The sequence below is a fragment of the Trematomus bernacchii genome, unplaced genomic scaffold (genome assembly GCF_902827165.1).
Source record: "Trematomus bernacchii unplaced genomic scaffold, fTreBer1.1, whole genome shotgun sequence".
Classification (NCBI taxonomy): Eukaryota; Metazoa; Chordata; class Actinopteri; order Perciformes; family Nototheniidae; genus Trematomus; species Trematomus bernacchii.
The window spans coordinates 1,162,035-1,184,415 of NW_022987905.1; the positions used below are offsets into that span (position 1 = coordinate 1,162,035).

The 22,381-nt window shown below is 40.9% G+C and overlaps 1 protein-coding gene across 4 annotated transcripts in view; it reads left to right on the top strand.

Annotated features, from left to right (window-relative positions):
- The window catches only part of ets1 (v-ets avian erythroblastosis virus E26 oncogene homolog 1), a 36,664-nt gene extending 17,342 nt beyond the window's left edge, over nt 1-19,322 (top strand). For 2 of the 4 annotated variants that reach the window (XM_034114723.1, XM_034114726.1), the window contains 7 exons: nt 7,762-7,881; nt 8,498-8,698; nt 9,026-9,103; nt 9,542-9,787; nt 10,948-11,208; nt 15,667-15,785; nt 16,115-19,322. In XM_034114723.1, the coding sequence (XP_033970614.1) occupies nt 7,762-7,881; nt 8,498-8,698; nt 9,026-9,103; nt 9,542-9,787; nt 10,948-11,208; nt 15,667-15,785; nt 16,115-16,330 (1,241 nt within the window). In that variant the 3' untranslated portion in view covers nt 16,331-19,322. The remainder of the gene's footprint in view (nt 1-7,761; nt 7,882-8,497; nt 8,699-9,025; nt 9,104-9,541; nt 9,788-10,947; nt 11,209-15,666; nt 15,786-16,114) is intronic. The other 2 variants (XM_034114724.1, XM_034114725.1) reach the window with 2 other exon arrangements.
- The last annotated feature ends 3,059 nt before the right edge of the window (nt 19,323-22,381 follow it).

The following is a 22,381-nucleotide window of genomic DNA, read 5'->3' on the forward strand; positions in this document are numbered from 1 at the left end:
TTTGATGGTAGTGAATAGTATAGTTAAAAAATAACAAGAGATCAAAACAATTTGTCGCTTAACAGCTTCTCTTTTTAGTCCCATTTCACAAAAAGCCAACAACAAAAACGTAGGAAAATATGTTCCTTGGCTGGGGAAATAAAGCATTAACAAGCTTTGTTGGTACCAGACAAGTCTTTTTCAATCATTCACCCACCCACTCACACAATTCCTTCTCAAGTGTTCCTCCCCCTCCTTTCCCTTTCTTCCTCTGTTCACAAAGTCTCTCTGTTGGCCACATGGGTTCCTCTAACTTCACCTTGATGTGGTGTATAGTGTAGTGAGTTCCTGGTGTCCAATCCCCAGTCATTCCTTGCTTGTAATCCCTGAGTCATCCACTAGACGCCTGCTGCACCACACGCCATTGGCCATCCGACTGTGTGTCTGCTTGGCCCGCTAACTAGCTATGATTCCTTATTTAGTACATGTGTTTCTTATACTGGTGTGGAAATCAGGCTAGTTTTGTTTAGTTAATGTTCAAGATTTTCTTCGTTTTCTACACACCACCTGTTTTTGGAGTCAGAACGTTGCTTTTGTAATCAAAAGTGTAAGCTTTGTAAGCATAAATGGGGGCATAGCAACTTACTTTATGTGTACCTCCAGCATCAGACTTGTATTGGTTGATTGGCCTACCAAATGAAGATGAAAAAGGATGCGTTTGTGTGGGTTGCTGGCTCTGCTGTGTAGGTGCGACACTGTGGCGCTCATGATGCGCTGGGCCTCAGTGACGCAGTCAAATGGGAGGTACATGTGTTCTGGCAGCCATGGAGGAGGTCGAGGAATGGGACTTGTGTACGATTTGAGACTGCCTCTGGAGTTTAGCTATGAGCGTAAAAAAAGCTGGATTCCATTGTCTGCCTAGCCTGACCTCCCTAGCCTAGTATCTGCATGTTTTACTTATTGAAATTAGTTGCCTTTACTCACTACTACGCTGTAGGCCTGAAAAGCCGAAACATTATAAGAACTTGACTTCGACATTATTTTTAGTTTCACTAAGGCCATTGTCTAAGCGGAAATGAAAATTCTGACTATTCACAATCACAAATGCATATTAGATATGCTCTGTTTGCTTCCTAAAACATGTGTTTGTTTTATGCATAGTTACAGTGTAACTGTGACACATTTTGAGTTTGAGTCATTGAGCAGGAACTTTACAAGATATGGTCAATGCTTTCATCATGACCAGTCACATTTCAGATGAAGCAGCACGGTATCCCTTGAAGTCCAGTCATTCTTTGATAGAATGAGTCACAGTCTGCCTGTGCATGCTTATGTTTATGAGTGTGTGTGTGGTGGTGTGTGTGGTGTGTGTTTGTGTTTGTTTGTGTGTGTGTGTGTGTGTGTGTGTGTGTGTGTGTGTGTGTCTGTGAAAGGCAGGAAAAGAGAAACAGAGATAGAAAGAGAGAGAGAGAGAGTTAGATGGATGACAAGGTGATCATGAGTTTCCACATCTGCAAAGAAATGCGCATGTTATTGCAAAACACTAAGTTGTAACTTTCCAGTTGTCAAATCGCAGTTTACATCTTTTCTCGGCAGCATAGTCAGCCAAAGCTTGGATGTTTCAAAGCGTCATAAATAAAAAAACACCCATATTTTTAAATAAGATAAGGTAAATGAGATATGGCCATACGCTTGATGTGTAATGCTCCTATTAGCCACGGAGCCTACACTAGGCTTAAAATAGAAGGACAATTTATCATCCTGAGCTGAAACCATTTTGCCACTTAGACCACAAGTCATTTTTGGTCGCATTAGAGGAAAACAAGAAAGCTGTGAGAAGCACATTAGCGATTGTAAAACAGAGGTGGAATGTAAGGCACGCAACATGAAAACACTTTGGTCTGGGGGGAATTTATTTATCAAGAATCCATCTGTCGCCCATAACTTGCCTTCAAACAAGTAACAAGCTCTTATATATGTGTGATGTATAATTAGAGCCAGCCACTGCAAGTCTTATATGCATATGTGTTGCCTGAAAGAATGGTTGAGTGGGGCGAACCATTCATCAATGTGTGAGAATGTGTGCCAGCATGTCGTCCCATATAATTTACACTTATATCAGGAACCTGGTTGTGGAATGTATCAGTTTGGACAAAAAAGGGACAGGCACCATGTTTTGTGGAAAAAATGCAACACAGAGTAAACTGTTTGTCAGATATGCTGTGTGTTTGGTTTAACGCCTAAACAGTTCCCCCAGAGCATCCCCTGTCTGTTTACACAGCGACGGAGCCTGGGAAGGCAGCTAGCATGGATACAGCTAGGCTAACACCACCTGCACTCTCCAGTATAACGCTCCTCTGTCAGATCCCCTTTCTCACTGCTATACCAAAAACCGATTGATAAAAAAGACAGTCAAATGATTTCTGATTAAGGTGCTTTCATTCTAAATATTGAACATATGAGGAGGTCATTGAAAACCATCAAGTTGTGTGAATTTGTCAGGTCTCAGTGTATGCCAGCTTTTAGCTTTTTCCCAATTGAGTTTGTCTTCTATAAGTAATAGAGAACTTGAAGGTTGTGCAATAAGCTGTTGAGAGAAGTACGGTACTGTTGCTCAATCAAATACTTGAGGCATTCCTTAAACATGCCTTTTGACACCATTAAAGATTACAGAAAAACAAAGCTTGTAGGCAAGAAGGAGCCTTAATCCTACTGAAAGCGCCTCTGAATGACTCGTTCTTCTGGAAAAAGGCTTTCCATCAAGCTTTTAGCAAAACATATTTAGCGTCTGTTGCCGATGGCGCTTACCATCTCAAACGTAGAGGTAATGTCATATCAAGCGCTGAGACTTTGGCATAAACAGTAGAGGTAATGCACTTTCAAATCATAAGCTAATATGATTTCAGAGATGGACAGAGTGGAAGAGAGAAAGACAGCAAAGCAGCTTCAGGGTATTAGTCTGGATTATTGTCTGCTTCAGTAGCCGGTATGTCTGTGGTGTTGATGATCCCGGACAACTCTAGTTTCATGGTCAAAGACAGATGTCAGCAGTAGTGGCCTCGCTGCGTACAGCTGTTTATCACCACCACAGGCTTGAGCCTTAAGAGTGCAGCCAGAAGCCAGCGGTGACCTAAGAATACAACTAGTGTTTCAGCAGGGTTTTCTGTCATAGTGGGTTGGTCCTGGGTTGTCTGTAGGATCCGTTCTGGTCAACATTGTCCTGTGCTTGAGCAGACTTGGGTTTAGGCTTGGATTGGTTTCTCAACGTTGGCTTGAGCCAGGCCTATATATCTATTCCTGGACCTTGGCATTGAGATGGAAATCAAAACAGCGGAGCGGCTGGCTGAACAAGTGGTCCTCTCAAAGTCAGACTGCCACCCCGTCCTCCTCCTCTTGCTCCACTGCAACCCTCAGCCACCACTTTATCACCCTGTAGCGCTGAATGGGACCCTTCATGTTGGTCGGGTTTATGACCCCGGGTTTTCAGATCAGGGGTCCAGATACAAATCTCCATCAAAGGCTCTCTCAGATACCAGTGCCACCTCTGGCCTGCTGTGGTCAGACTGGTCTGCCTTAAAGAGTCGTTTATGAACCCTTGGCAAGTATCCAAGACCTCCTCTCATTTTCCCTGCAGTGTGCTGAAATATACCTGCATGCATGTAGGGATATGACCCTCAACTGAACCCACAACTCACCTCACTTCCCACAGGAAGTGGCAACTTAGCCACAGGAAATGGACTTTTTTGCAGATTTAAATAAACCCCACCATTCACTACAGATGGGCATAGAAATAGAGGCATGAATTACCACATGCTTTGACACCATTATAAATAAATGACTATTTGACCTTAACATTCTCCATGACCCTAACATCTCTGAATGGCCTTTCAGATGTCCTCCTCATTGTAATGTGTTTCAATTTCTCTCACAGCCGACTCTCTTTCCTCACGCCAACACACTCCCACTCTTTGGATAAACTCTATAGGGCTATTTATAGCTCAATCGCATGACAGAAACCATATTGTCCCTTATTTGTTGGGTCTGGTAGCCTGCTCTGCTTGTATCGTTGCATCATTCTGAGTGGAGGCAGTAGTCCAGGCTTTATGAATGAACTGAGTCTCCGCCAGAGGCTGGGAGATGGCATTGATCCCACTGTGATGTCACTCCAGAAACAAGGAGAAGAGAGAGAGCATTATGAGACCTCCCATTCATTCTCCTGCCTCTCTCTCTCCCCACTGTGCCCACCCCCGGTTCTCTTGTCCTGTGATGGGCTCATATTACAGGCCGGTGAGTCATCCCTCCTTGCTCATTCACCCCTCACCCACCCGGGATGCTCCCTTGCTATCTTCCCCAGCCCGGCCCTACCCTGCCCTGCCCAGCCATGTCTGTTCCAGCCCCATAGACTTTGGCCCCAGTCGCAAAAATTCCCAATTTCACGCCCACGCTCTTGCGCACAGGCGAAGAAGGCTGCTAATTTGGTTTGTGTATGTGTGTATCAATGTGTGTCAGTTGAACAGCATATAGAGCCATACAGAACCTACGCTGGGCTTGAGTTAGGGCTTGGTCACAGAGGCACAGTATGTCATGGAGAATCCCTTGGAGAAGTATGGTTGTCGCACTGAGCAGCCTGAACATTACTGATATCATGGGAATATGGGAGTGGCTAATCAATATGTTTAACTGTGAATTCCAGACTCAACATCAGTCTCATTATATCAGCAATTATTAGAATAGATGTACTTATTATTATTCCCTCTATATCATTCAGAGAAATTGGTTTAATTTCATACTTTTCACTCAAGATGCTCTTTTTACTTTCGCTGTTAGTGAACCGCCATAATGTTCCCTGTGATTTACACCCACTCCTACATTTCGTGAGCTAAGTGGATGGGACTCATTTTGCGGACAGACCCACACCGTCTAATGTGGAAAGTGATGACTTGTGGATGCTCTAAGTCTCAGTACATACTGACCATTCTGCATCTAATGGGACTCACAGGCATTGAAATCCTATCAGGACTTCATCATTTACTAGAGATCGTCTAGATCCAAGCTCGCCTCTCTCGCTAATGGATGCACACTGTACATTAGCTCTGCCGCAGATAACTTTCATATGGATCACTCGCCATGGAGGCTGCTCTATTATCCTTGCACTTTTAGGTCTTTTGTTTGCCTCTCAGCCTTGTTGTGTACTCTGTATCTTGTTTTAGGGATAGACAACACAACAACAAAGCAATGCACATACATATAATGTACTATTCAAATGATTTAGTTGAAGGAGGAATGCGTCTTTAAGAGACTGTTGTAGTATCACCTAACTGTACAACCTAACAAAACATTTGTTGTGTTTTGAATATGTTCAAGATTTTAAACAAAAATCCCATATTATTAAAAATAATAACTAAAGAAATCACACAAATTGCAGTTCACATTTTGCTCTATAATCATGGTTCACATATTTCCCTTTGGAGGGTCTAATGGTAGTCCTCGTGCACGGTGGTGTTGAGTGTCTTCTATGGAGGATTTAGTGTTAAAGTGGACTCAAGTTTGTGTGGCCAAGCCCACTGGGGCTAGGGTGATAAAAGTGAGGAAGAGGGAGGGGGAAATCGGTTCGAAAGTGCAAACAAACTCCTCTGGATCCAGCTTAAATAAACTGCCACATTTCAGCCCTGCCTTCACATCAAAGCGCAGACTGTCTGAGCCCCAGTCCCATCTCAGTTTGCAGCCGTTAGCAGTGCCCTCCTTTTTACACTTCCAACACTACTTAAAAGAAAAATGAGCTCAGCAGAGGCCTAGACAACCTTCCTATGAGGGGCAACTTGTACACAAAGACTAGCTCTGGTCTTATTTTCATTGTGAAACTGCACGATTTATTTGGATGTGCAAACTGACAATAGTTTACAATGTGAGATTGTTGTTCTCAGCTTTTAGGCTTTGCTTTTACTTCTGACTTGAATGAATAACGTTCTGTGTTCATCAGTGTAACAGACAGCAGTATATTAAAACAAGCCCTAATTCAATTACATGAAATAGCAAAGAGCTCTTGTCTGTCTTCTGTCTCTGACCTCTTATGAGGCTTTGTTCTTTGGGGAGAGAAAATAGACAGAAAAAAGAAACTAGGAGTCTTTATTTTGCAAACAGCCAGACAGACATTGGTTACATGGGCGAAGCAGCTGCTGTGCATTCCAGACGAGGTCGAGACGTCAACGAGTGCTGAAAACAAGCATGAACTGTATGTTGCCCCAGTGTTCGACTGGCAGATAAAACCACCAGCCAGTGGCGATGCCAGAACATCTGGGTTCGAAGAGAGTAGTTGCACAACTCCTCCTCATCATGATTTTGCCTTCAGGCTAAGCCTTTTTGATCTGGTTTGTAATGATTTTAATTGATGCACAATGGAGACGGACAGAAAGGGATGAGCTAAGGAGAAAGACATGCTGCACAAATCAAAGCTTGCTGAACCCCTTCATTTTGCATGCACCTTAACCCTGCCGAAGATTTGCTTCACACGCTTTACTTTCACAAGTTGATTAGACAAGATAATTATATTATGTTCTGCAGACTTGATCACGATATATGTCTTTCTTTGTTGTGTAAATGAGGGTGGGTGCTTTGATAAAGACATGTCAGTTAATTAGAAATCTATAAGGCCTTTATTGTCTATTTACAAGTCACTCGTGGAGTCTTGGCCAGATTATTCTATTCTTGTGTTGGTGGCCCGGGGGTCTTTCCCCTTCTCCCCTTATCATCTCCCCTGCTTTGCCCCCTCATCCCACACTTCTGCAGCCTAGTCAATCTAATTAGATGAGTGCGAGTCATCAGGCACTGTTTAAAGCCATCAAAGGCAGCTCTGTTCCACAAAGGGTGCCCACTGGCTGTGATCAGAGAACAGTAACCCTAGTGTGTGTGACCAAGACCCTTGAGACAGCCCACCCCCAAACTCTATAAGCCACCCGCCAGCAGCCACGGTGACATCATCACCTCATCCCTCGACCTTTGAACTCTCAGAATGTTTGACCCCATGCTTGGTCGGGTGACAGTAGGCCCACTGTGTCAGGGCAACATGGTAGGAGGGCTAGCAGGGGTCAGGGTGTCACTTATGGGCACCACGCACTGCTCCCCCACCCAGAATGTGCGGCTGGGAGAGAGGTTAATGTTTGTAGTACTTGTAAATAAACGTGTGTGTTTATACTAATGCAGCATGCCAGGTGAGTGGGATTTGCCTCAGGAATCTGCCTGAAAAAGCAGAAACTGTAGACAAGAGTCAAAAAGAAAAGTGGTAGAAAGACTTCCTGTGAACTATCCAAAATGACCATGCACTTAAGTGTTTTTGTACTATTTAGCCTGCAAAACATGCACAAGTCTAACATTAAGAAAACAAATTGACACATGCAGTTTTACCTCCGTTTGTAGACAGCTCTTGTTTAAAATAGATTGGATCAGATATGTAGACAGTTTCTGTCTAGACGAAATGTAATTGTTGAGCCTTGCTGTTCATCACGGTCCGATACAACTGTGTCTATTTTGTGTTTGTGTGTGTGTGTGTGAACATGTAACTGAACTACATTCACAAGTCACTCTTTCCCGCCCTCTTCTCTGATTCAATTGTATTTTTCATTCAGGAAACCTATTGGCATGAAATACAATACAGGATGCATTCTCATATCTTGGGTTGTCAAGAATAATTAAAGCATATGTTAACATATTAGTAATTGCAATCTCAAATAAAGGAGATATAAAACTCGAAATAATATCATAATCAATTTTCTTTGTAAATTGCAGATCCGGAGTGTGGAGATGTTCCCCTTCTCACTCCAGGAAGTAAAGAGATGATGTCCCAGGCTCTGAAGGCCACCTTCAGCGGCTTTACAAAGGAACAGCAGCGGCTTGGTATTCCCAAAGGTAAGACTGTCAGCTTTTTTTATAATTGCCTCATAACATTTTCAAAGAATCTCAACATGTCACATGTCAGGCAATAAAGCCCGCTTTAGATAATTCTGTGAAGGCATCTCTTAGAAGGACTGAACATAAGGAGACACCCAGTTATTCTAGAAATGGCCGTACATTACATATATTTCAGTACAGGCAGACTGTCTGACTGCAGCTTCCAGAGAATCTTGAGACGGACATTACAATAATGACTTAGTTTCTTAAATGGAAGTCAACCACAGAGCCTCTTCAAGCTGTTTGGAAGCGGCAGGACTCTCAGCATGTAATCGTACTATATGTGCAAACTTTGGTTTTAGCTTGTCATTACCACTTCTGTTTACATCCACCCCTGCCTCCCTGTTTGTTTTTGATTGACTTGTCATGGTTAGATACATTGACCACAGAGGCGGTGTGAAAGTTGGTTGCATAATCTTTGATGGCATCAAGAATAAAACAGAATGGTCTGTAGTTCAGAGAGACTATGTGGTTTGCGCCATACTCTGTATGGACATGAGGATTAGGATTCAATGAATTGCACATGTACTTAAGGGCCTTTTCTAACTGTGTTATTATGTGTGCTCGTCTTCAGATCCCAGACAGTGGACAGACAACCATGTGGCTGAGTGGCTAACATGGACAGTGAACGAGTTCAGTCTGAAGAATGTCGACTTTGAAAAGTTCTGCATGAACGGAGCCAGCCTGTGTGCGATGGGGAAGGATCGCTTCCTAGACTTAGCGCCTGACTTTGTGGGTGACATCCTTTGGGAACATTTAGAAATGCTTCAGAAAGGTAATGCCACATTTATTTGTCTGATGCTAGGTCATAATGCTGTTCTTTTTTAATTGTCCACGCCACTTTTATTAGATAGTTTTAAGACAGCAACTTTATAAATTACATACAGTATGTGAGGAAACATATCCCAACGCAGGGTGATATCACTTCTCTCACCAATTTAGAGTAGGACAGTGTTGACATTTGCTATAGTAACAGGAGCCAAACGGGAAGACACAATTTAGCTCAGGTCATTAATGTTTGATAATGCTGGATGCAGTTACACAATACATGAAATCAATGGTGAGGTCACTGACGCTCTTTCTCTATCTATTTTTCATGAAGAGGATGCAAAGCATTATCCCATCAATGGACTGACCTCCAACTTCCAGGAATCCCGTTATACCTCAGACTACTTTGTCAGTAAGTACTAAAATCACTCTGCGTAATAGCACAAGACGTGAGCCTCCTTGAATAGAAAAAGAGGTGTGGTTTTGCGTAGTGAATAAAAGAGTTTGGGGATTTAGTGTTAGGAAGAAATTAACTTTTGGATTTAGATCCAAGTAAAAAGCCTGTTTAGGTGTTTGTTGATGACATATTATAGGAAGCAATATGGCATGAATGTAAGTTCTGCTAAAGATGGGTGCATGACAAATCAATAATCTTTCCTCAAATGGACAAGGCTCATCTTGTGCACTCAGGGCTGTTTCTGCGATGGGCTTTTCGAACACTAAGCAATTGGGCAGCAGTTGAGCACAATATAGATAATGACTCCACTCTATGATTGATCTTCCTCCTCTGCTCTGCTCCTTGCTCCCATCTCTGCTTTCTATCCACACTCATTTCCCTTTGTGTCTCCAGGCTACGGAATTGAACATGCCCAATGTGTCCCTCCTTCTGAATACTCAGAGCCCGGCTTCATCACAGAGTCCTACCAGACACTTCATCCCATCAGCTCGGAGGAATTGCTGACGCTCAAGTACGAGAGTGAATATCCTGCTGTCATCCTACGGGACACGCCCCTCAACCCGCTGCAGGGGGACTACTTCACTGTCAAACAGGAGGTGGTATCCCATGACAACATGTGTGTGGGACGACTCAGCCGAGGTGAGGGGTCACAAACCAGACACGTAGTATAGTTGAGATTTAAGCAGTGAAAATGTGCTGCATTTCAGCGTTTTCAACAGATGTGTATGTGATAAATATGTCCAACAAAAGTGCAGGTACATATTTTTGTGTGGGTTTGTGAGTGTGTGTGATTGTGCTGAGGCCACCAGAATCTTGTCATGCCACATCAGCTTGCAAGTATTAGAAGAGAAGAAAAGCAGGCCCTCTGTTTGGTTTGTGGTTCAAGCAAACCCGCCTCACACAATCTAGACTTGGTTGGGAGAAAAAAAGAAAACTCTATTGTTTCTGTCAGTGTGATACACGAACCAAAGCCACAACGTGTTCTCTTCTTGCCGCCCGTCCTTTATGTAAAACAGTTCAAGTGGTGTAACCTTCAAGAAATGTTTTCTTCTTTTCTTGTTTCTGTTGGCCTCCTTTCCTCGACTTCTGAGTAAGGAGGTAGAGGTGTCATCCTCAGCAAGCAAGCGTGGGGTTTTCTCATGCAACTGTTTGCTTTTTTCAATGCGCATGCTTGTTTTCTCTCCCAGTGATAGTTTACAGAAGAATTAGCAGCATGGTTTACATTTAAAGCCATAAACCTAGGATTTTTCTTTCTCACAAATCCCCAGCTGTATAAATGAATAGCATCAGATTTGTACACCATGCATGCAAGCCTCCTGCTAGTGCTCTAAGCATGTGCCTGCAAGGTATGTGGTCTGATCCTTACGCATCACACATTCAAAGCTTTTGAGCGTTGAATGGTGCTCTCCAAACGTGGGAAAGTATTTCGTAGCACAACTGATGTCCACATGTGGCTTCAATTTCAGCAGTAGAACATTTCACCATCAATCGAGTTGACTTGCATTATCTGTCATTTGGTAATAGCTCACCGTTCAAAGGCTCCTCTTATCTTTCCCAAGGCCAAAAATAGCAAGGCAATTTGTGTGATTGTCTTCAATTTAAAATCAAACCCAAATGGTGGTTGTAAAAGTGAAATGAGGTGTGAAATGGACAGAGATGTTGAACTGTACAGAATAATATACAAGTTACTTCTAAGGTGTTGACTTGAAAAGTAGAGTAGGAAAGCCATACATAATACAAATTCAGGTTTAATAAAATGTTATTATCATCTTTATAACACCTTTATTTCTCTCTCCCAGGTAAACTCGGAGGCCAGGACTCCTTTGAGAGCATCGAGAGCTTTGAGAGCTGCGACCGGTTGACCCAGTCATGGAGCAGCCAGTCCTCGTTCAGCAGCCTGCAGCGGGTACCTTCGTACGACAGCTTCGACTCAGAAGACTACCCCACTGCCCTGCATAGCCACAAGCCCAAGGGCACTTTCAAAGACTATGTGAGGGAGCGCTCGGACCTCAGCAAGGATAAACCCGTCATCCCCGCGGCAGCACTGGCAGGATACACAGGTAAGATGTCCAGAGGTCATAACCTTTAGATTTTTAGAAAGCCCTACCTTGAAAAGTGCTGCAGTTTTTCACAGAACCTTTTCACAGCAGAAATTTAATTTTTAATTCACAGGGTAACCGATAACATTAATCACAGAATCGGCTCCATTAAGTTGTGCTGCTACATTGCCCAGCATGCACAATCACAGGGCTGGCCCAAGTACACATAAAACAAAAGTAAAATGTATAATATGTATTTTCACATGATGGTATTCAAATTAACTTTATTCGGTTAGTTCAGATAATATTGCTGCTAATTTATGATAGTATCTGAATGCCATCTGAATTTCAAGTCCTACTCTCGTTACTCTAGCTTTAGAAGATCCTATTGTTGACATTCACATTTTAATGTTTTATTTATTGTACATAACCATGAAGATAAACAACATGTTATTTGCGTGAAATGTTCTCAGAAGTTGCAGAATGTTGTTACTTCCATCGATGATACGAGGAGGCTCTAAAAGATGTTGTGCAGCTGTAACACACTTTTTTTTGTTGCTCTGCAAAAGCCCCAGATGTGGGGGTGCCTAAATGCACCACTTTTAGACCAAAAGAGAAAAAAAACAACAACACCTTTTTAGCCTGGCAACCCGAGTCATGCACATTACAGGAAGCAAAATAGATTTTGCTACTACCTTCTTCTTCTTCTTCTTCTTTTTGTTCTCTCTCTCTCACTCTGTCTCACACTCTTTTGTTCTGTCTTCACTTCTCATCTACCTCCTTGTTATCTGCAGCCCGCATCTCAACCTATTTTTCCGAGGTCGTCCTGGCAACGCTGGTGAAACATAAAAATGATGCCTGCCCCTGCACATAGCACCAGAGTAACATTATCTCTTCATCACAAGAGGCATTTTCATACTCGTACATGCTCTAAGAGCAGGCATATATATGTTCTCCAACTTCAGTCAGATGTGAAGATAACTGCACACTGTTCAAGCAAATGCACTATTTTAGCATCTGTCAGGGTTTTTGGTCTCAAAAGGTGCAAAGAAAAAAAACACTGTTACTATATATTTGTAATGTAAAAAAAAAAGACTTTCCAAATCATATGGTGCACAAGAAAATGCATTTTGAACCTTTTAGGAGGGTCAAGTGAACCTTATTATGACATACACTGCTGTTTAAAAAATACATTTTGAGGATCATATCTTAGAGTCAAAGTGTTTGGGACTTTTTCAGACGGTTGAGTTTAAATTATAGTCACACGGCTGTCAGATTGCCAGCATTCAAAAAGGGGAAATCCGAGCACATTTTTCAACGACACTAACAATGCATACATCAGGTCTCAACTGACTGTCCTAAAGTTGGTATGCACAAGTTTCATCTGTATGGCTATTAGTTCAAAAGCTTCTTATAGAACAGTGAGTCATTCATTCATAATGATGTGGGAAAGATGTCGTAATGCACATATAATCAAATAATAAAGCTTTAGACACTGTCTAAAAGCCCCTCTAGTGACCATTAGGCTGAGTTGCTGCATGCACCCTATATGAACCAAGGAACTAAATATACATTTAGTTAAATCAGCTGAAACCGGATAAGCTTTTTGGAAGTTTCTTTTGTATTCAACAACCTATGACATCTGGCTTTATGAAATAAGCTTTGACAGAAATCTGTAATAGATCAGAATGTAAACCCTAGCATGTGGAAATATCTTCTTTCAAAACCTTTTTCAAATGTTCACCACAGCTTTCTCACTCCATTTACCGTTTTGGTTTTGACGTCTTACATGTATCAGTTGTTACGACAGGATAAATGTCTCCGAAGAGCACATGTGTGAAAGACTGGTGAGTGTTTCCAGCCTAATGCATAGTAGTGTACTCGGCTGAGGAGAAGGTGCTTCCTCTAAGCTTTTATACGAAGAAAAAATGGAAAGATGAAAAAAATCATTTGAATATACCCCAATTTTTCTGAAAGGGAAAAATGTGGAGCAGCCTGCAGTTCAAGCTGTTATTAAGAGCACTGAAGGGAGAGTGTAGTCCTTCAAAGATGGAAGAAGTATTTGTGTGTGTGTTAGTGTCTTTGTGTGTGTGTTTGCCCATGTGCAAATGTGTGGGTTGATGAAAAAGTATAATGATGAGCAAGAGAGAAACCTCAAATATATATTTTTTTTAAGATTCCAAATGGATGTTTATGACAGATTGCTGTGTTCGGCTTCCTGTCCCAGTCACAGGGTGACAGGTGACACTTTACAGGGAGTCCGATAAGCTTGAGCGAGATAAGTGAAGCTCTAGTTTTCATCTCAGTGGTTTCCTGTGACAATTTGCAATTTACACCTTTCTCTAAAGTCACATTGCACACGGTAAACTCTGAATCTGTTACATGATACTCGCCTTTTCAACCTGTCGGTTTAGTGAAGTGGAAAATATCGTAACTGTTATTATGTCTCATATTAAACAAGGATCAAGCATAAAAATACATTAATCTAAAAAAAGAAGAGATGGTTTATGCCAGATCAGCTATGTTCTATCTGCTGTCCCTGGGCATGTACACATATACCATTCAACATACACTTACTAACATGGCTGAGTCTCTATCCCATTAACACATATGAAGAAACATCAACGTACCTATCTATCAAACCTAAATACCAGCACATAATCATGACAACTATAATATTACAATTCATTTCAACTAAAAAGTCAAGTTAAAGTTCTCAAGAATAATTAAGTGTATTACATTTTTAAGTTAAGATTAAACATTGTTTTAGTTAAGATAAAACATTGAAATACATACAGGTTCTGCCTTTTTTAATTTGGAATCCATGATTTGTTTTTCTTTGAATTTTTACCTTTTTTCATTTTTCTACATTCAGTAAAAATGTGGCCTTAGTTGCAGCCCACTCCCCACCCAGCGTTCTTGCCGTAGCCATATACTCCAGACTCATTTAGCAAACCATGGGTCAGATACTTAACTCTGCTGTGAATTCAAGCCCCCACCCCACCTTCCCTTTTGCCACACTGTGAGGCCCATTGTGCATGGAGACTTGTAAAATATTTTTGGAAACTTTCTTTTTTTGTCAAAGGGTCGTCTAGTACATTCTGGCGTGAGAGCTCATAGGGCTGGTAAACGGGCACTGTATCACCCTTATGAGGGCTCGCTATTTTACAGTAGCAGACTTTTGGAATGTGAGTGAAAGCCCTCTGTCTGAAAGAGACCCAGTGTTTCACAGCCGCTCATTTTCCAAAGTCTCGGTGGCTGTTGTCATGCACCTTCTTCCAATCCTTGCAGGAGCTCACAAGCACAATTTCAAGTTTTCAACCCACACGTCTGTTTCCCTGAAAGCTCTTGTTTGTGTTACATAAAGGTACATTTGTTTTTTTTAGGCACTCGAGAGAGGTGACTTTTGCGTAGCTTCAGTTTTGCTGAGGCCGTGTGCTGCATAGGCAGGTGTGATTTCAGCATGCAAGCCTCAAAAGTAGGTAGGTGGGTGAGTGTATGTGCTGAAAAAAACCACAAGATCAAAATGCGCTGCAGTGAATCTAGTTCAGAGATCAGACCTTTTTGGTTATCTTCTTTCTGCTTTCCCTCCATTTTCCATGAGATGTACATGTAATAAGCAGTGTTTCTAGCGCTGTATTTACAGGTTACTATATTCTTTATCCATCATTACATTATAGATGACCTAGCAAACCCTTTCTTTCTCTCACGCACAGTCTGCATTAACGTCTAAATACACCCCTTCTTTTTTTAAACTAGTGATTTCATCAGTATGGAACTCATACAGACACAGACTCTATATTCACATACTGGATAGGGCAACTGCCAGACAAGGAGATACATGAAGAATGGGACTGTTGTATTTATGAAGACATTTGGTCCCTTTGCTGTACTTCAGTCTGACCCACATTAGAAGGTTTACTTTGTCCCTCTTCAGACATAAGTGAATAATCGGCATGCATATTTAACACGGTCATACATAGCACAGAAGTATAGGCTGTAGAGACAAAATAAATTCCTCCTTTTGATCTCGAGATGACTTCACTTTTCGAGGGGTTTTGTACTTATCCACGCTATGCATTAACAGGATATAGATTTTGCATAGTTTCATGCAATGTTTCTCTCTTTTGTAAACTCCAATACTGGATATTCTTTTTAAATGTGTTTTGCCACTTTTGAGTTCGGGTTAAGGGTAAGCATCAACATACTGTGTGTATATGTATATATATATATATATATATATATATATATATATGCAATATAATTAAAAGAAACAGTACTTCAAGCATTGTTAAAATAGGACTACAGAGTTTGAGATTATACCCTGAGTCTGGATCTTGATATCTTTCCCGAACCTCACACTTATCTAATTAAAACCACACACCAACGAGTGTCTACACAACCACAATATGCCTCCTCAGTGTATTTTTTTTTTTTTAAACAAACACCTTCTCTCTCCCTCTCTTATCTGTTGTGCAGGCAGCGGACCTATCCAGCTGTGGCAGTTTCTCCTGGAGCTGCTGACCGACAAGTCTTGCCAGTCCTTCATCAGCTGGACAGGCGACGGCTGGGAGTTCAAGCTTTCTGACCCAGATGAGGTGAGAGGCTGTGACCCTGCTGGCCACTGGCACACCTACTGGGAGGTCCTAAGCAGTTAGCCAGATGAACAAGATGTCTTCTGCCTTTGTGAAAATGTTTGCATGCCTTGTTGGGCTCCATCAATCTTTTTTTTGGACGGGTGTCTGGTTTTGCATCAGTAGTATTTCATTGCAACAAGACCACAAACAAAAAAACTGTTTATTTTTTTTAATGTAGATTATTACATTCTCAGAGCTAACCATATTTCAGAAAACAAACGATTGTGGCTTTCACTTGAAGTCATTTGGTATGACACATCTTGACACGCTTATTTTCTGCATTGTTTTAGGTTGCTCGGAGGTGGGGCAAGAGGAAAAACAAGCCCAAGATGAACTACGAGAAGCTGAGCCGTGGCCTGCGCTACTACTATGACAAGAACATCATCCACAAGACATCGGGGAAACGCTACGTCTACCGCTTTGTCTGTGACTTAAAAAGCTTGCTGGGATACACTCCTGAGGAGCTCCATGCAATGTTGGACGTAAAGCCCGATACGGACGAGTGAAAGCAAAGAAGAAACAGGAAGTGAAGACAAAAGTTCAGGAGACACAAGGACTGGGGCTCATAAAGTGGTCTTAACTTTTTTCATAGAGTTGGTAAACCGTTTTTTGGGGACCAAAAATGTTTTAAACGACTTACCATGGCTTTGTTAATTTCAACCTCCTGCCTCTCAGACCATGTTTTAAAAGAAGGCACAAGCCAAACGCCTGTATTCATACCCTGTTGCATTTGAGATGTGTGTGCGCATGTGTGTGTGAGCGTATGTGTAATTATGTACCGGAATTATTTAGCAGCTCAAGGCAGAGGGAGCGCTTTCGGGTATAGTTCAGGTTCCCTCCAGCCTAAGTAGCACAGTGTTGGAGACGAAAGTATAAAGAAAGAAAGTCAGAGAAGACCAAGAGAGGAAAAGCAGAATAATTAAATATTGGGGAAGAGCAGGCAGAAGGTTCCTGTTGCCAAAACATGAATACCAAACTACGAAAGGTATAATGACAGTTACATAAATGCCCAATGTTCTCTTTGACAAAGAGAGGATTTTCAGCTTGGACCAAAAAGTGTCGTTTCCAATTTGTGGTTTGAGGAGCGTATATGCTTGTGCCAGTATTATATTATTGATGTTGAGAACACCCAATGTAAACCAGGCATATATTGGAGAGTTGTTGTCATTTTTGTTGTCAATTAAGGTATTACAGTGGAACCAAACATTAGATGCCAAGTTTGTTTGTTTGTTCTCTAGGTGAGCCTTTAACTGAAATGTGCTGATTTGTTATCAGTCAACACTAGACACTGGCCCTGTGCTTTGTAGGGTTTGAGGACCCGATGAGATTACTCATAGCAAGAGTGTCTGACAGACAGACATATGAAAGTAGCCGTTGCTTTTGAAACTGACGCTTTCGCCTTTACATTCATGTTTGTCACCTCGTTGGAGACACATATTATGACTGAAACTTATGCATTTTTGCATACACCACCAGTATTAGCAAACTGTAGACAATCTATGTGGGGAAATTCAGGAGTCTTTAGTAAAAAGAGTTGTTTAATGTGCAGATTAGATGCATACTTTGTCGGTTCACTGTCCATGTTAGTGTTGCTTTTGAAGTGTTTAAATAGTCTTCTGACTGTCTATAAAATGAAATCACAAGTGAAATATTTGAGTGATTTTTCAAATCCTAAGTATGTCAGATTCTTTTTTTTTTTTCTTTTGTTATGCAATACATTGTGTCCATTAGGAAGCGGCTGCAGTATGTGAAGGTAAAGTGTAGGAAAAAGGGATAGGCAATAGAAACATGGCGACCAGAAAGGTTCTGAAGTTGTGCAGGATAGATGAAGGTGTTTGAAAGGAAACTGTGGATACTGCAGTTGATGATCACTTGTAAGATCTGATAGAGAAAGACTGACAGAAATGACGCAAGTTGGTGGATGCTTGGAAGTTGGCATTACATTGGTAGAGTACTTACTTTCCACTGTCATTGAGGTTGGATGCATGAATGCAGCTTGAACTTCATTGCAAATAGAGCTAGGGTTAGGGTTACAGCTAATGACTAGTGGCAGACATTTGCATTTAATTTGTAGATCTGTGCCTACTTATGTATGAGCAAAACAATATATAATACATACTGAATATTTACTGGTTATATTTGAGCAAAAAGGCAGTCGTTTCCTACCAACAGTGGGAACAGTGGCTGTACACTGGCCTTGTGGGAAATGCCAAAGTGGAATATCATCTTAGAATACAATGTTATTGTTTACAGTGGCTGAATGTTACCCATATGGATGAAAATATCTTTTGAGATGTCTATTTGTACAGATTGTATTTCATAATGCTTTATTGAGACCCAGATTACACAAATAAGCAAGATACAAAGCAGGGAAAATAACCAAAACCCTTGTGAGGTCTTTGGTCACGGTGCTTCGGGTATCCTCCACAATGTCAGAAGACAGGGACCAGAATTCTCTCACACTTTTGGAAAGTGTTGACTTTTGTTTTATCTTTTGTTAATATGATGGAAAGCACACAAGCTTTAGGACAAAGATAAATGCCTTTGCTGATATGGGTTTCCCACTGAGTGTAGAACACAGATGCTGGATACGTGCTGATGTTTAATCGGTAACACGCTTGTCCGCCATTATCAAGCACTGACTCGTAAAACTCTCACCCATGCACATCATCTGACATGAGTAATTCAACAATTAGTAACAAGCTGCACTGCGCTTTCATTGTTCTCTGCATGTTGATGTCACGGTTTCAAAAGACTGTTTTGTTCAGAATAGTTTTCCAATGTCAGTGTTTTATGTCTGAAAGCTCTACACATTTTCAAACATAATTGTACTGTTTGTCAGTGCCCTTGAAATAGCTCCTCTTTTTCCCCACTAAAGGTCATAATATCAGTTTGGTCGGCTTCACAAAATACTGTGCTTAAAGAACTCCTTCCGTTACCTTAAATGTTAGTATTTTAAAGAATAATTTTGTCGGGAAATATACAATTGTTAAATGTCACAGATTACAATCTACTGCAGGTCTTATGTATTAATGAACCTTTGTTGTGCAAGTGAATACACACCATTAGTTTGTGGCATATGCATATCTCAGAATGGATTCAGAAGGAACATTTTTTTTTGTTGGATGTTATTGTTTTTTGTATATTTTATAGTGTCTTTGTATTTTTGTTATGAGATCATTTTTATTGTATTTAGTTCACAAACATTTGAATATTTTTCAATAATTTATATTTTATAAAAGACAAGAGATGCAGACAGCTGGTGCTTTCATGGGAATTTAAAGGTAGCGCAGGACAAAATAATGTAGCGTTTTCTTTTGTTTTTCTTTTTTATTATTTTTTTATATATAGAAAACAGACCTGTCTGCTAGAGAAAAAAAGGCTGATGCTGGCCCATCAATGATTTCTGCTGGAAAGGTTTTATAAACTGTAGCTTCTATTTCTAAAATGTACTTAATGTACTTCAAAATGTTATAAAATATATGTGAACAAAGATTTCCTACTTGTGTGTGTGGTGTTACTGTTTCGACTCCTGAATGCACATTATTACTATACTATGCTATTTAACATTACCACATATCTGAGGTCCTTAGCATATACAATACTATAAATACAGTATTATGAACATTTAACAATGACTTAAATGTTACAGTTATGTAACATTGTGCTACTGTATACTTTCTGCAGAAAATCATGTTGCATGACATGTGATTTGACTCTTCAAACTTAGCGTTCTAGAAAGCATTTGCTGTTTGATGCAGTTCAACATTGTCAAGTTCAGAATTGTCAAGAGTACAAGAATATCTCTGGGCAGATGCAAAACATATATTGATAATAGCGATACATGGTTAAAATGAACAGGGGATTCTGGAATGTTCCTTACCTAAAAGAGGCACAAACAAATCTGTCTATTGTTCAAATCACCACACTGGCCCTTCAAAGGGGGCCAAGTTCTCTTTGAAATACATGCTAGCCATGGAGTGTCCCAGTTTTAACGAGTGCGCACTGATGAGGTGACGTCAAAACAGCCAACACACTGGGGCCCATTCATGTGCTTGTAACCCTGGGCTCATATAAATTCCACTGTAGATAGAAAACATACAGGGCCGTGGCCTGCTGCCCCGAACAGCACAGCTGTTTGGCCCCGCTGCAGCAGCCTAGCAATAAGGCCAAGAGACAGGTCCAATAGGCTGTGTTTCAGTTATACAGTATCTGAATGAAGCAAATCAAAATAATGTTCAAGATAATATCTTGAACCATATCGGCTGTGGCTCAGGAGATCGAGCGTTGGCCACAAATCGGAAGATTGGTGGTTCGATCTCCGGCGCCATAAATTCAGTTTTCAGTAGTGTCCTTTTGCAAGATGCTGAACCACAAATGGCTCCTAATAGGATGTGAATACATGTGAATGTTAGTCTGAACTGATTAGCAGGTGGCAGCCTCAGGAGACAATGTTTGCATATGTTCATGACTGGTTAAATGCTGTCGATGTAAAAGCTTGCCAAAACTCGGAAAGTGCTTATAAATGCAATCCATTTGCACTTTTAGAAATGTGCATTTTATTTGGGATTCATACATTTCCATGAATGACACATTTGCAATATCCAAAGCAATGTAGAAATGACAATCATGCTGATAAAATAAGATACACATACTACATGAATTGCATGGAACAGTATGTACATACACGACTGACTTTTTTACATACAAACCCAAAGCAAACAGGATAGATCCCTCCCTCCCTGTCTAAATCAGACCCATATTCTCCTGTTGGACCTGTGGGTGGTGTTCTTGGCAGAGGGCAGGCGAAGGTTACACAGGTGGTTCTTCTCCTGTTCCACCTCCCTTTGCTCCGACTGGGCTGATGATCCAGACCAGACTTGATCGCTAGGCAGGTTTTTAAATACTTGCCAGGACGGTGCATGTTACAACAGACCTGGAACAAAATCCAAACCATTATGATACCACTCATGCCGAATCCCAGACACAAAGCTCCTGCAGACACACTTTACCCCCTTTTTATTCCTCTGTGCCTCCTTCAAAGACAGCTTCCACTGATTTAAAGAGGTGTTTAAAAGTAAAAGACAGCAGCGAGAGACATAAAGAGAAGAGGAAGTCTATGCAGAAAGAGAACTGTCACACCTGGCAGTCGCAAGAGATATGTCAGACGATTTCTGCCTCTCCTGAAAAAAAGTATCACCAGCAGCTTACAGCTCTCTTGACACTGGAATGCAGCCCGTTTGTCAGATTTCAAATCTAAATATTTATCTAAGGGGTCTTACCAAGCTACATCTGTCTCCTGCATGTAGTCTTAACATGACGGAGAAAGATGAAGTACTAAATGATACTTGTGTAGCAATGAAGATTTGAAATACTGGCTGTATCGCTATAATAAAAACATTTGGAGTGAATTTATTAGGTGAAATCGACAAGTCATCATAACTGCCCTCTGGATTCAACATATCAGTCTATTGCATTGGAGGATGTGTGTTGCCTGGCACTTCATGTGTTCAAATAAATGCTACTGGCGTTGTAAGATTCTCCACGCTGGCAAACAACCCATTTTTGGCAGTAGTGATAATTACACTTCATGCAAGTAATTTACTGTAGAGCATTAACTTTTCCACACCTACTTCTCTGTTGCAACTCTAAAGAACCCACTCTCAAAGTGATAAGACAGAATCAAAGTAGTTCTGATTCATCACATACTATGAGTCCAACATACAAAAAGGGATGAAAACACCAGTAATTAGATATTTTTTTGTTAAATAACTTATTTTGTATCAAGCCGAGAGCAGTCTCTGAAACTATCTTAATTATTTCAGTTGCGCTCCACTGCTTTCAGACAGGCACTTTACCTTGGATCAAGTCTTAATTCGCAGCCTTACATTTAAAGATACAACAGACACTGACGCTATGTAAAAATACAGAATCAGTCTTAAAAAAATGTAAATACTTCATTAAAAAACAAGGTACACAGCTAGCAGCACAATGTTTTGTAGTACATTGTGTGGTAACCATCTCCAGAGAAAGTTATCTGATTTCGAATGTAACAGAACATTGAAGTTAATTGTGTAGATTAACACAACAGACCTGGTATTTTAGCGACAATGATTAAAGCCTGATCTCCCTCTAGCTCCAAAGGAAATGTTGTATTAAACTGTCGATTTGAAGGACATTTAAATATACCATTCTATTATGCAGTATAGAGACTATTACAGAAACATTATGATCAGCTCTAGCTGTATTTTTAGCCATAATAACAGTCAACATTATTCAGATTTAAGACCTAGTGGACCTTCTGCTATGAATAGGAACAACTATATCTATTCTCATTGCCCTGAATAAACGTCTTCTCAAAGAGAATCCCTGTGACGCACAAGAGACCAACTCAGTGGTTCCATTACGCAGAGAAGTTGTAAAATATGACCAATGTGTCCCCAAAGGCCTTGGTGGGCCGACTTAAGACCCAGTTGTCTTGGGATGTATTTGTGTCTTACTGTCCTTCATGGTCGGGCTGATCAGGATTGTCCAGGGACGAACATAAACAGAGTTAT